The 13253-nt window shown below is 33.6% G+C and overlaps 4 protein-coding genes across 4 annotated transcripts; all 4 read left to right on the top strand.

Moving 5' to 3' along the window:
• Positions 1–741: 741 nt before the first annotated feature.
• On the top strand, positions 742–1242 carry ELE39_000419 (uncharacterized protein; the record flags this gene model as incomplete). Its single annotated transcript, XM_067343458.1, has 1 exon — positions 742–1242. The coding sequence occupies one exon, from the start codon at positions 742–744 to the stop codon at positions 1240–1242; it is 501 nt and encodes a 166-aa protein (XP_067202240.1).
• A 624-nt stretch (positions 1243–1866) lies between these two features.
• Positions 1867–7689, top strand: ELE39_000418 (uncharacterized protein; the record flags this gene model as incomplete). The annotated part of the gene is made up of 1 exon (XM_067343457.1): positions 1867–7689. The coding sequence occupies one exon, from the start codon at positions 1867–1869 to the stop codon at positions 7687–7689; it is 5823 nt and encodes a 1940-aa protein (XP_067202239.1).
• A 390-nt stretch (positions 7690–8079) lies between these two features.
• Positions 8080–9288, top strand: ELE39_000417 (zfwd1; the record flags this gene model as incomplete). The annotated part of the gene is made up of 1 exon (XM_067343456.1): positions 8080–9288. The coding sequence occupies one exon, from the start codon at positions 8080–8082 to the stop codon at positions 9286–9288; it is 1209 nt and encodes a 402-aa protein (XP_067202238.1).
• Positions 9289–9847: 559 nt separating this feature from the next.
• ELE39_000415 (latent transforming growth factor beta binding) lies at positions 9848–12226 on the top strand (the record flags this gene model as incomplete). The annotated part of the gene is made up of 1 exon (XM_067343454.1): positions 9848–12226. The coding sequence occupies one exon, from the start codon at positions 9848–9850 to the stop codon at positions 12224–12226; it is 2379 nt and encodes a 792-aa protein (XP_067202236.1).
• Between the last annotated feature and the right edge of the window lie 1027 nt (positions 12227–13253).

Below are 13253 nucleotides of genomic sequence, written 5' to 3'. Positions count from 1 at the left end.
TAAGATGTTCCTCCTTAATTATTGCCATTAAATGCTCCTGGTGTCATTTAGTTCTTTATTAATAATTAATTTTTAAGTGTTTTGCATAACGGCATCATTGCACAAGTGGATTAGCATTTTTTTCTCTTTGCATGCGCCACTTTTTCTGTATGCATGTTCCCGCCTAGCACGTGTCTGTTTGCCTTTAATTCAGAAATTTTTGCTTTAATAAAGTAAAAATATAGAAAAAAAACTGCAAGAAAGATGGAAAATTCAACATATTACAGAATACTGACAGTATTCAAAATTAGAAACAAATTTTAAGACAATCTTTTCAAATTGAAAACCATTTCTAAAATTTAAAACGATTAAAATCATCCTCTTCGCAAATTATACACTACACGGTATTGAAGTAATTCGAAACCTAATTTGCGACTTATATCCTAAATGATATCCAGTATTTTCTAAATAAATATCTAATTATGAATAACGAACTGAAAACTCTGTACGCAAATTTAATCATTAATTAATAATTAGAGTCTGTTCAAATAATTAAATGAACAGATCATCCTTAATATAACTTAAATAACCTCGAAAAAGAGTAAAGTTTTATGAAGCAGAGCGATCTATTTCTTTGGCGCCACAAAAAGATACTAATTAATGGCAATTTTGCATATTCAGCTGCAAAGGATACTTAAAGCTAGTATTAAGTGAATATTATCAAAACCAAATATATTGTAGAAAATATAAGTAAATTGGAAAATGTCAAACTTATCAACTTCAACAGCAATGCAAGGAGCACAGACCTATAATCAAGGTACAGGTGCTCAAACTCAAACCTCACCATCAAAAACACAGACAACCACCTCAAAAAAAACAATGTACCCCAAGCCGCAGTTGCAACAGAGCTCTATCACCGGATATGAACAGGTTAGTTCAGGAGTTTCCAGTCCTTACCATGGGTCAGTTGGATCAATTCCTGTAGTTTTGCAGCCACCATCGACTTCAGTTTCACCCAGTAACTATTATGCAGTTCCTCCAACTCAATACATTCTAGATACTTCTCTTTATTCATCAGCAACTCCTTATGTTGCAGTTCCTGCAACAATGCTTTCCCCCACATTTATGACTTCAAGCCCTCAGATGTGTGCTGCCTACACAAGCTACGGATTTGTTCCAAGTCAAAATCTAGGGTACACAACAATAGGAGCTTCCCCCACAAACAACTCAAGGCCATCAAAATACTCCCCAGGATGTTGTTAGGTATTTATCCCTAATATTGTTTTGAAAAACTACGTAAAGAATTAAAAACAATTTTATACTATTACATTGAAAATTTATGAATTATTTTAATTATTATAAATTCTTCACGTAACAGATTTTGAAACAAAGAAACATTCATATTAGAAGTTTTCTAGGCTAGTTAAATTTTGCTTATCAATAAAGCTCTTCATTGATGAAATATGCTAGGCATCTAACTTTTACTTCTCAGTTCATATATTTTATTTTCTCCTTCATACAGTTTATCCATGGCTTATTATATAAAGTCGAATCGGCGGGAAAACCCTTTCCAAATTTTTTGTATAAAGGTACCTAAAAAGACTAAGGAGGGGTCAAGAAAGTAGCAAGAAGTGAGGGGTTGAGGCAGATTAATGTTATAGGTATTCCAAGAATAAAGGAAAGAGCTGAAATTTTTGATTTACAATGAGAAAATTTTCATTCACTATTTAGAGTTTGAAAAGCTTTATATCTTTATTAATATGCTAGACCATTGCGAAGAGTAGCTACCTCATTAACAAAAATTAATAATTGAATGGATTAACGCAAAAGTTTTTTCAGCTGTGAGGATCTAAAAATATCTAAATAAAGTCTTTTAAATCCGTAAGGATGCCGGTTTTCAACATTCCAAACTTTAAGATCGTGATTTCAAGTGTATTCTGCGATGGAATAGTTGAAACACCAAAACAAACACATCATTCAAACTCAGGGCCAGTAATATCCAATAATGGTTGGTTTCAACTATATGCAGTTTCCACGAAACAAAGCTTGGAAAGAGATGCTGATACTGAAGATAAATATGACTCAGCGGAAGAGAGAGCCGAAAAAATTATTGATTTTATTTCTTCATCAATTAAAGGGCTGTTTCCAAATATACCAAATGAATTTTACCTAAAATATGGGGGTGTGTCTGCAATAATAAACCAACTAGATGTAGAAGTTGTGAAAACTACCAATGATATAGCCTCAACAATTAGCAAACTTGAAGGACTCGATTCTAGTTCATTCCTTAATCAAAAAGAATCATTTGAGGCCCCCCTAGTAAATATTGTTCTATGTAACTTTGATTGGGCTCCGTCAATATCATCCTCTCCTAACCTATTCTCTCATATCCTTAGGCTTTATGAAATATCCAGTACCTACCAAGAAATTGAATTACTTTTTGTTGGTTTTTCTGCAAGTAAACATCCGGAAACTGAAAGATTCTCCAAAAAAAATTTCGAGAAATTTAGAAACGAAGTGCAAAGACTATTTGGAAACAATTCCAAAGACAAATCTCTTTGGGTCTCAACATCAAACCAATTGGATACACCAGACTCCAATTTGCATGTATGTACGCGCCAAATCCACACAAGACTATTAGAAGAGGCGGCAAATGCAGTTAATGCAAGAATTAAAACAGTTATAGAGTATATATTGGATTCAAGGAATGAAGGTCCAAAGTTGTCTCATTCCTTGAAGTTGGTTGATGGCTTGGCAACACCAGAAGTCTTGGGAACTCCTGAGTTTTTGACTTCTGGGGTGAATTCCCCAATCAGTAGTCAAACTGGTGGCACGCAATGTAGAAAACTACAAGTATCAGATATGTGGTATCAGTGGATTTTAGATATTATTAATAAATCAGATCTTTTAGGTTTGATCTTTTTTAGATTGGGATTAACTAATGAAGCACTGCTGATATATGAGCAACTTCTGGATGACTTCAAAAAGCCAATTGATCCTTTTATCAGGGAGCTTCAGAATCAAAGCGTAGGATTTGCTGAAATTGTGGCTCCTAGAGATCCACTTCTTTTGGCATCTGACTGTTGCTTTGGAGACTGCAGAACTCACTTGGCTGAGAACAATACTCTGATTCATAGAGATAAGTTAATGTTACCACTTAATTTTAGTGAATTGATCTTGAGCAAGAGAGCAACGTATTTTGAAATTATTCAAATAATATCTCTAAGACAGATATTTATCTTACTTTCTGTAAAAGATTTCCAAAAAGTATGTAACAGAGTACATATATTTTCTAGAAAGTTCTCTAAAGAAATTCTTTCAGTAACAGATAAATTGAAATATAAAATTGCATGTCATCTTTGGATTTTCAGATTTATCATGGCAATAGCTGCCATTTCGTTTCCAGGAGCCCCTTCAAATCCTACATATAGTTCTGTTTCCCCTTCAAGTTCTGCAATTTCGTCATTGAAGATTATTATTGTCTCTTCTATTTTGCCAAGACTAATCCATTTTTTGGGTGCTTCAGAATCTATTGATGTATGGAAACATAAGCCATCCGCTCCAAAACTTCCTCCAGATTCAAATGTTTCATCTATGGAGATTCAAACTGCACTAATTAAGTGGGCTACCCAGTGTATTTCTTCTATACTACTAAATTGTATTTGCAACTTTGAAGAATTTAGTAGACTTGAAGATGCATTAGAGATTAATAGCCAAAAAACCAGCAATTCTGTTTCCACAATCTCCAACAAACTTTCTCAACTCCCCTTATATGACAAATTTCCATTGGAAGAAAAGAACAGTAACTCTGCGAACAATGATTCCAGTTTAGAGCAGAGCTCTGATAAAGGAATGGACACAAAAATTAGTCTCAATCGAAAAAACTCCAACTTTGAGCATTCACAATCCCTGACTTCTCCTAGTTTCTCTCTATTTCATCTAGCATCTAGACATTTGTCTTTGGTTTGCTTATTACTTTCTTCAAAAATATGGAATGAAAGCTCTACCAAACTTGATGAAACTAAAGACTTTGAGGAACTGATAGACATCCAATCTTTGCAAAATATAAATAATTTAAATGATGATTCAGAATATTATTATAACTTGAAGGAGCTTTATTATTCCCTAAAGTTTCCTTCGAAAGCTTACAGAATGCTTTGTGAAATTGTTGGGATAGCAGCCATGGATTACATTTCCTCTGGACAACTTAAATCTGCGATTTCACTGCCTTGGGGAATCATTTTTGAAAACAAAAACTTTCTAAAGTGGATATTAGAGGAGTTAAATAGTGAGGCATCGACTTTTGTTGACTACGAAACATCCAAAATATCTGATATCTGCTTTTGTTATAGGTTTGTTAGAATTTGGCTTGATTTCCCCACAATTCTACTTCCCATTCCTCTTCAGTGGACAAGATTGAGTAACATTTCTCAGAAACTTCTTCTTCAACTATTTGCAAAAAAGGTTAACCCCATATCTCTAAGCTATATAAACTATAATGACTCTTACTTACTACAAGCTGAAATTGGTATCAGACAGTTTATAAACATTTTAGAGTCAAATAATCCATCAAACCTTTCTCAAGAAAATGGCTCAAACAAAGATTTTAAAGAAAACACAGTTTTGGAGGATCAGTTGATACTTGAAACTTATATAAGCAAATGTTTAGAAAATTCTAACATTGTTAAGGTAGACTCTTTACAATGGGAATTCCCCTCCCATCCGAACTTATGGGCTCACCTATATATTTCGGAGCTCAGTTCAGAAAATTTGAAAGAAATTCCAAAGCATAGGATGAGAGCCTATATTAATTTGGGGAACCAGACAACAGAAAAAAACGAATCCTTGGAATCTTATGACTTACAAACAAAATCATTTAAAGGAGTTACTCTTAAAATTGTTGAGAGACAAATTCTAATGGCTCTTTTAGGAGGAGGAAAGCTTATCAGATTACCTACTAAAGCTCTACCCTGCTGTGGTTTATTAGATCCACTTAAGCCAGTACAAGGGTATTTCTATGTTTTCCATGAAATTCTAAGACCAAGTGGAAGAATATTTTTAAAGTCACCAAACGTCCTTTCACCATTACAAAGTCCTCTTGGGTCCTCTGGACAACAGATAAAAGCTCCTGAAAATGCTGACCCGAAAATGAGACTGGCAGAAAAAGAAGAGGTAGAAAAAAATATTGAATCACAAAAAGTAGAGCAACAAGAAGCCGGTGATACTCAAAACACACAGAAAATGAAGAATTCCAATAGATTAGGATCAAATAGCAATTATAATAGTTGGTTTCAGAAAAAAAGCTCTAAACATGAACGATCTTTTTCGTTTTCTAACTCAGAGCTCGACCATGTTAGAGAAGGAGGAGGTAATGTCTCAAATCCAATGGGTCAAAATAAAAGAAAGGATGGCTCACCAAGACAGTGGATGTGGGAAATCGTTACAGGGTTTAAATGGGGAAGTAGTTCCTATGGAGGTAGTTCTAAAAGTAAGAGCAAAGCAAGCTCATTTAATGGAAGTCTATACTCCGAAAAAGCCAATGAAATGTTGGAAGTGGATAATTTGGATGGTAGAGAAAGAGTAATAATTGATTCCAGTATTCAAGAAAGCTCGGTAACGCGTTTTTCAAGACTTAAAGTGCCATCTTCTCCCTTGAAAAATGCAATGAAGACTGAGGAAAACTTGTCTCCTTCTAAGGTTATTACTGTAACTGCTCCAGGACCATCTAACTGGGTAATTACTGAAGCAAGTAAATGCAATTCAAAAAAATCTGTTCCATTAAGTCCAAAATTAGCTCTCAGTCCAAAGAATGAAGATTCTACTCAATGCCTAGTTACACCTCCAAATTCTTGGATACACAAGTTGGCAGTTCCTGGAATTCCATCGCGTTGTATACTACTAATTTATCTTGGTCTTTCTTCTCCTGTTTATTTTGGATCGGTTTGGTTGAGGGTGAATGGTATTAGGTGGGTACTTCTTGAAAATACCATTACAGAATCTTCAAAAAACAAGATAATTTTGGAGCCAGGCTTAAACAAAATAGAACTGGATATTTTTTGTGAAGGAAAAGGTGAATGTAGCTTTTTTGTAGATTCTATCGGACTATCTGATAGAACAAGCTTTAGCATTCCAATTAACTTCCTATGGGTAATTCCCTTGGGCACTTTACCTTCTCCTCATATATTACCGAAAGTTATCTCAGAATTTCAGTTACTTGAAAGAAGTTTAGAAATTTCATCTGGGAAAAAACTTCTCAATTCAAGTGTAATTACAAAAACAAGCAGGGATGAATTAGAATGTAATAGAGATAATGCTTGGAATCCTCTCAAAAAGTGGACTACATTATATTCCTTTGGTATTAGAAATTTGTCGGAAGTAATTGGTATGGTGATTCAGTTCAGAGATAAAATACAAAAATCGAACTTCTCGGAATCCGTTTCAGACAATTTACTGAGAACATATACAGGAGAGAAGAATTCATATAGAATTTCAGTGGAAATAGAGAAAGATTGGATTCAAATATACAATGTTGATATGGAGGTAACTCTGAGTTTTTTAAGTTCTGAAAGTGAATCGATACAAGTTTTTGATGATGAAATAGAATTAGTGCAGATAGATGGAATAGAACTAAAGAATTCCTTAAAACCAGAAATAAATCGAAGTTTAATTAAACTTCCGTCTTTTTCAAGTGAGTGTATAATTCAAACACCAATAATGTTTGATATATCTCCTATGAAAAACTCAACTCAAATAACTTTCAGTTTGGATCTCATTGCAAGCATTAAAGGCCAAAAAACAGAAGTTTGTACTAGACATAACTTTTTGTTCCAAGTAGAACCGCAGGTAGACTTGAAAAGTGTTCAACCAGTTTCAAATTTAGATCATCATAGCTTACCATTTTATTATTTCGAATTACTTTTTGAAGCTGCATGTAAAAGAGTTTTGGTAGAAAATATTATTACTATGTTCCCAAAAGATCTGGAAAGCTCAGATTTATTTGGAATCATGGCCCCTGTAGAGTTAAAGCCAAGAATAATTGAAGATTTTAAAGATTTGGGCGAGTCGTCTTCAATTCGTGAATATACCCTTTCTCATCCAATGACTATTGAATCTAATTTAAAACCTCTAAAACTGATATGGATAGTTCCAAAAACTGAGCTTCAAAAATGTTTCACTCCTCAAATCTTAATATCAACAGTTAGCCTGCCAAAGAAAGAAAGAACCAAGTTATCTATCTCAGGTCCCTTCCAAATTCCAATGGAGACTTTATACAATTTTGTTTCATTGAGAAGGTCCACGAAATACACAAACGATTTATTAGAAACAAGCCTCGATGGGCTAAGTTTAGACCATGTTGAACATCCCTCGTATTCAAAAGTTGACTCAGAGTTTTCACTAGTTATACACCTAAATTACACATTTAAAAAAGAAGAAACATTTTCATATTGTTTAAACTACTTTGGTGATGGAGATGAAGACTTAGAAAATAAAGGATGTTGGTGGTTTATCGGAGCTAGAAACGGCTATGTACAAGCTAAACCTGGCTGCAAAATTAAGCTGGAGTTCAGAGTAGTTCCTCTAACTAATGGATTGTTGAAGCTCCCAAGTATTAATCTTGGGTGCTGCAACTCCCGTCCGTATTGTTATCCATATTTTACATTATCTGACAATAGTAGAAAATTTTACCTTGGAAAACAGATAGTAATCTAGTTTTAAAATTAACTACAATTAGAGAGCCCGCCCAAAGTATGTTAGAGACGGTATGGCTGTATTATTTTTAAGACCTTGTTTTTTTTTTAGAAAAATATAAATAAAATTAAAAATCGCTTTGGTCAAAGTTGAAAGAAATTTCTTTATCACTTTGCTGCTTGGAATATAGTAATTGGGGTTGATATATTTTAGGTAGGTTTGAATGGAAAAGAGACAACTTTTGGGGAGGGTTTCATCTGGTATCGGCTCTAGGGTTCAAGTTATTTATCTTTTTAAATCGTCAAGCTAGATAGAAGGACTGGGCCATAATTTAGAAATAAGGAGCTATTTGGAGCTTAAGGGTTGTATTTTCTGACTAGCGTTTACGAGTTAGGAAAACAAAACCAAGAAATGAGAGGCCGTTGGAAGGGAGGCAAAGGCGGACATGGCGGCTCCTCAAATGGAGGAAGCAATACAAAAGTTTCGGAGATTTGCAGACATTTTGTTCAACAAGGTAATTGTAAATTTGGTCAGAATTGCAACTACTCACATATTTTAAGACAAGTTGCACAGATACAAAAGGCTCATTTTGGAGGTATTAGATGCGCAATTTCTTCTCCTTTACCTACAGGAGAGCTTGAATTGTTCACTGGGGGTTGCGACGGCCAATTGAAAAGGTGGATAATTAGACCTGCAGATAAAGATATTATGTCAACCGAGCCTGAAAGGGGAAATAACCATCGTAGAAGAAACTATCAAAATAAGTTTCAGAGTGACGTTAGTGGGGCAACCCAGCTTTCAGTCAAAATGGATTCGGCAATTAATTGTAGTGCAGAGGTTTGTAGTTGCTTGATTTATGGGGATGTACTATTCTGTGGACTGATTAATGGCACAATTAGGGCATTTCACAAGCCTACAGGGAACTTTACAGACTTAGTTGGACACAACCAAGAAATACATCAACTTTTAATAATTGACAATATACTGGTTTCTGCTTGTTGGGGCGGAAAGATAGTATTTTGGAAATTTGATCAGGCTTCTGGAACTTTTATAATTTCTGCACAAATTCAGGCTAAAGAGCATATAAAGTGTCTTAAATATTTTCCTTATAAAAGTAATTCAGCTGGTGTAATGGGACAGCCTCAATGCCAAATTCAGGATGCATCTCCTCATCTTTGGGTTTGTGGAGGCGGTATTGTTCAAATTGTGGATCTCATTACTCTTCAGGTAGTTAGGGAGATTATATTTGATGGGGGGCCTATTATGTCAGTACTCGAGTATGAGAATCATCTTGTTTTATGTAGTTTACAAGGCGTGATTCGCGTTATTTCACCAACAGGTGAGGAAACTTTTAGAAAATCTCTAGGTTCTCCCACACTTTGCATGGATGGGACTATTACTGCAGACGCTAAACATATCTTAATGATGGGCCAAAATAATGGGCATCTTAGATGTATCACCCTTCCTCTATTTGACAGTGTACTTGAATTTCATACTCCTGAGACCAGATCAGAAATCAGACTAGTTTCGAATCTTGGAGGATCTCCTGGAATCATTCTCACTGCTCAATGGGATGGTGCTTTGAATTTTTATCAATGGTGTCTTCCAAAAAGTTCCTGAAATTCAACAATTAATTATATTACTCAACATAAATGCTGTATATATCAATTTTTATTAAAGAATTATAAGTTTGCTTAATTATTATTTTTCATTGAATCATCGTATTTAACAGTATTTTTATTTACAAGAAAGGTTAAAATTGAATAAATTCATATATTTCATTCACATTTAAACGTATTTTGATATTCATTTATTATACGCTGCATAACATTTATAGCTAACCTTTATTTGACCTCTTTAGTTTGATTATTTTTAATTAGATGTTTTCCGAAATTAAGTATTTTTTTATATTTACTTTCGATTTAATTCAATTTAATCTATTTATCCACATGGGAATTTAGTACCTTTATGATTGCATAGACAAAATATTTGCATGTATGCAATGTGCATGTAATTTTTGACACGTAATTATTTAGAATTAACGAAAAAAGTCATCCACATGCACAACGGTATTAAAAAAATTTAAAAAAAAAATAAAACTGCATGTAGATATAAATAAAGTAAAATTTTAAATTGGAAATCAGGAAATAATACAATTGATTTTTTTTAACGGTTCCTAATGTTTGGAGTTTTAAATAAAAAGTTTTTCCTTTCAATAGGTCTTCTATTGATAAATTTAACAATTATTTTTGCCTCTGATATCGATGAGCAAGAGACATGGGTTTCACCAGAAAATCAACACGATTATGATGAAAATAATGCAATATTGACAGATGAAGGTACGTCAAATTTAAATAGAAAGGTGGCAGAATCTCAGAGTCATAACCACAGACATAACCACCATCAAAGCCACCATAATTATAGATATTATAACACTTATTATAACCCATATACTCCTAAATATATAGATACAACAGATGATGAAAAGTCTTATACTAGTAATCATTTTACCTATGTTCCAAAGGAAAATCATCATTATCATTACAATCATCATCAAAAAAATGTTTACCAAATGGGATGGAATAGCCATAAATATGATTATATTTTAAATTTGACATCAACAACAACAAGTTACCCGGTATATCCATTCCCAACTACTACTTCTACTGGCCATCCAATATACCCAATTCCAACAACGACAACAACTGAATACCCAGTATATCCATTCCCAACTACTACTACTACTGGACATCCAGTGTATCCAATCCCAACGACAACAACAACTGAATATCCAGTATATCCATTCCCAACTACTACTACTACTGGTCATCCAATATACCCAATTCCAACAACAACAACAACTGAATACCCAGTATATCCATTCCCAACTACTACTACTACTGGTCATCCAATATACCCAATTCCAACAACAACAACAACTGAATACCCAGTATATCCATTCCCAACTACTACTACTACTGGACATCCAGTGTATCCAATCCCAACGACAACAACAACTGAATATCCAGTATATCCATTCCCAACTACTACTACTACTGGCCATCCAGTTTATCCAATCCCAACGACAACAACAACTGAATATCCAGTATATCCATTCCCAACTACTACTACAACTGGATATCCAAGTATTCCAACAACCACCACCACGACTCCAAATTTAACAACAACTTCTACAACTGGACACCCAACCACCACAACAACAGCTCCAGGTGTAACAACTACTACAACTGAGAATCCAACCACCACTACCACGACTCCAGGTGTAACAACTACTACAACAGGATATCCAAATACTACCACATCCACAACTGCCCACCCAACTACCTCTACAACTCCGGCTCCAAATGTAACAACTACTACAACAGGATATCCGAATACTACCACGTCCACAACTGAGCATCCAACCACCACTACCACGACTCCAGGTCTAACAACTACCACAACTGAATATCCAACCACTACTACCACAACTCCAGGTCTAACAACTACTACAACTGAGCATCCAACCACTACTACAACGACTCCAGGTCTAACAACTACCACAACTGAATATCCAACAACTACTACCACGACTCCAGGTGTAACAACTACTACAACTGAGCATCCAACCACTACTACCACGACTCCAGGTGTAACAACTACAACTACAAGTGAACCACCAAAATATGCAGTTTCGTTGGTAATGGATTTGTCTAAAATACCAAATGTTGATCAAATGAAAGAAATTAATTTATCTGCAAATATTATTTATAGAAATTTAGTTGAGAGTGGAGTAAATACCGAAATTTTGTCAGTTCCAATTAATGAACCAAACAAAATCCAAGAGCATACGAACTTCATATCTACAGTAAAAGGACCCGACAATAATATGAGGGTTGATAGATTGTTAAGTATAGTTGCAGAGCAAAATTCTGAAAGATTATTAAATGTTATTGCACAACAAAATGGTACTGATTCTCATTCAAAACAAAATGGCTATCAACATAAGATTTTATTAAAGAGAAGAAAGATCGTATATATTACTGCAGGATTTAATGGTTGCACTTCTGTAAAGACATGCCCAGGAATTGTGAACTTGAAGAAAGAAATTGATATTTACTTCATTTCGTTATCAAAGGATCCAAACATGTATCATGAAATTGAATATATTTCATCTGAACCCGTTTCAATGCATTCTATTATGATGAATAAATCAGATTTAAGCAATGAAGCATCCCACATTTCTAAATGGATTAGAGATGAATATAGATTCAACAATCCAATGTTTTTGTTGCCAAAAAAAGTCAAGAAGAACTTTAAGAATGAAGTCTGCAGCAAATGCTCGAAGAATGCCGAATGTTTTGTACATTCAATCTTTGAAACAACAAATGATTTGAGTAAATTTGAGTGTGTATGTTCTCAAGGCTATACAGGAGATGGATTTACATGCCATGATATAGATGAATGTAAAGTTTCTAATTATTGTGGTAAATCACAGTGTTGTGTAAATACACCTGGAGGGTTTGAGTGTAAAAATTCTAAAGATGGAAAGTGCTAATTCATTAATAAAAAGAAAAATGATAATTTCTATTATCTGAAATTGAAAAAACCAGTGCATTGTAAATATTTTACATATTATATTTGTTTAACATCAAATTATGATTCATTCATTTTTAATCACGAGATTGTTCAATTGGTGTCAATTATTTTTTTAATATTAATTTTCAAAAATCTCAAATAATTAAAGAAATAACGACTTAATCAGAATTTACCACTTTTTCATTTCAATTCCAATTAAATATATTTTAATTCCCTTAAAATGACTGCTTAACAAATAATTATGTTAATAAAATTTTAAATAAGAATTTGTTAATATCATCAATTGGAGCTTATAATATTCTAAATGTTTCATTTTTTGGGTGACTACAAAATTGTTAGTGGACTTGAATAAAACTGAAATTGAATCAGGGAAAGGGTAAACTCACCTAACTAACCCAATATTAATAAGAATAATAATCACTTAGTAACAAACATATATTGCGTAAAATGGTAAACATATGATTGTAATGATAATGTTGTGGGAGTCATTAAATATGGCATTCATTATAACAGCAATTCGTATACTTCGGTAGGTTGAATATAAACAATTTTATTTGAATTCAGATACTATCAGAAGCGAAAATTTAACACAATTCATAATCAATTAATCATTGATCATCACTTTAGAAATCCCTATTTTTATATTATTAAAGTACATGTAAAATTTTTTAATACAAACACTTTTAGCGGGAAATGATCTTAATAAGAATGATTGAATAAATAGGTATTTACAATATTGATCAATGCTGTCAGCGTCCGAGTATTTTGTGTCATATGAAGAGGAGTTTTTATCCATTGTGCAGGGAATAGAACGTTTAGTGCTTAAATGTGTGAATGTTGAAGATGGAGGAAGAGGGGAAAGATTTACACAGGATGAGATATCAATATTGGAGCGTCGATTTCAGGATGCAAAGAAATGTTTGGACCAGTTGAGAGATGAGGTAAGTTAAAGTTAATTTTTATGTTAAAATGTTTAATGAGCTAAT

Source organism: Cryptosporidium sp. chipmunk genotype I (assembly GCF_004936735.1).
Source record: "Cryptosporidium sp. chipmunk genotype I strain 37763 chromosome Unknown contig_11, whole genome shotgun sequence".
NCBI lineage: Eukaryota > Apicomplexa > Conoidasida > Eucoccidiorida > Cryptosporidiidae > Cryptosporidium > Cryptosporidium sp. chipmunk genotype I.
Note: the sequence above shows the minus strand (reverse complement) of the source record. Positions and strands in the feature narration are given on the sequence as shown.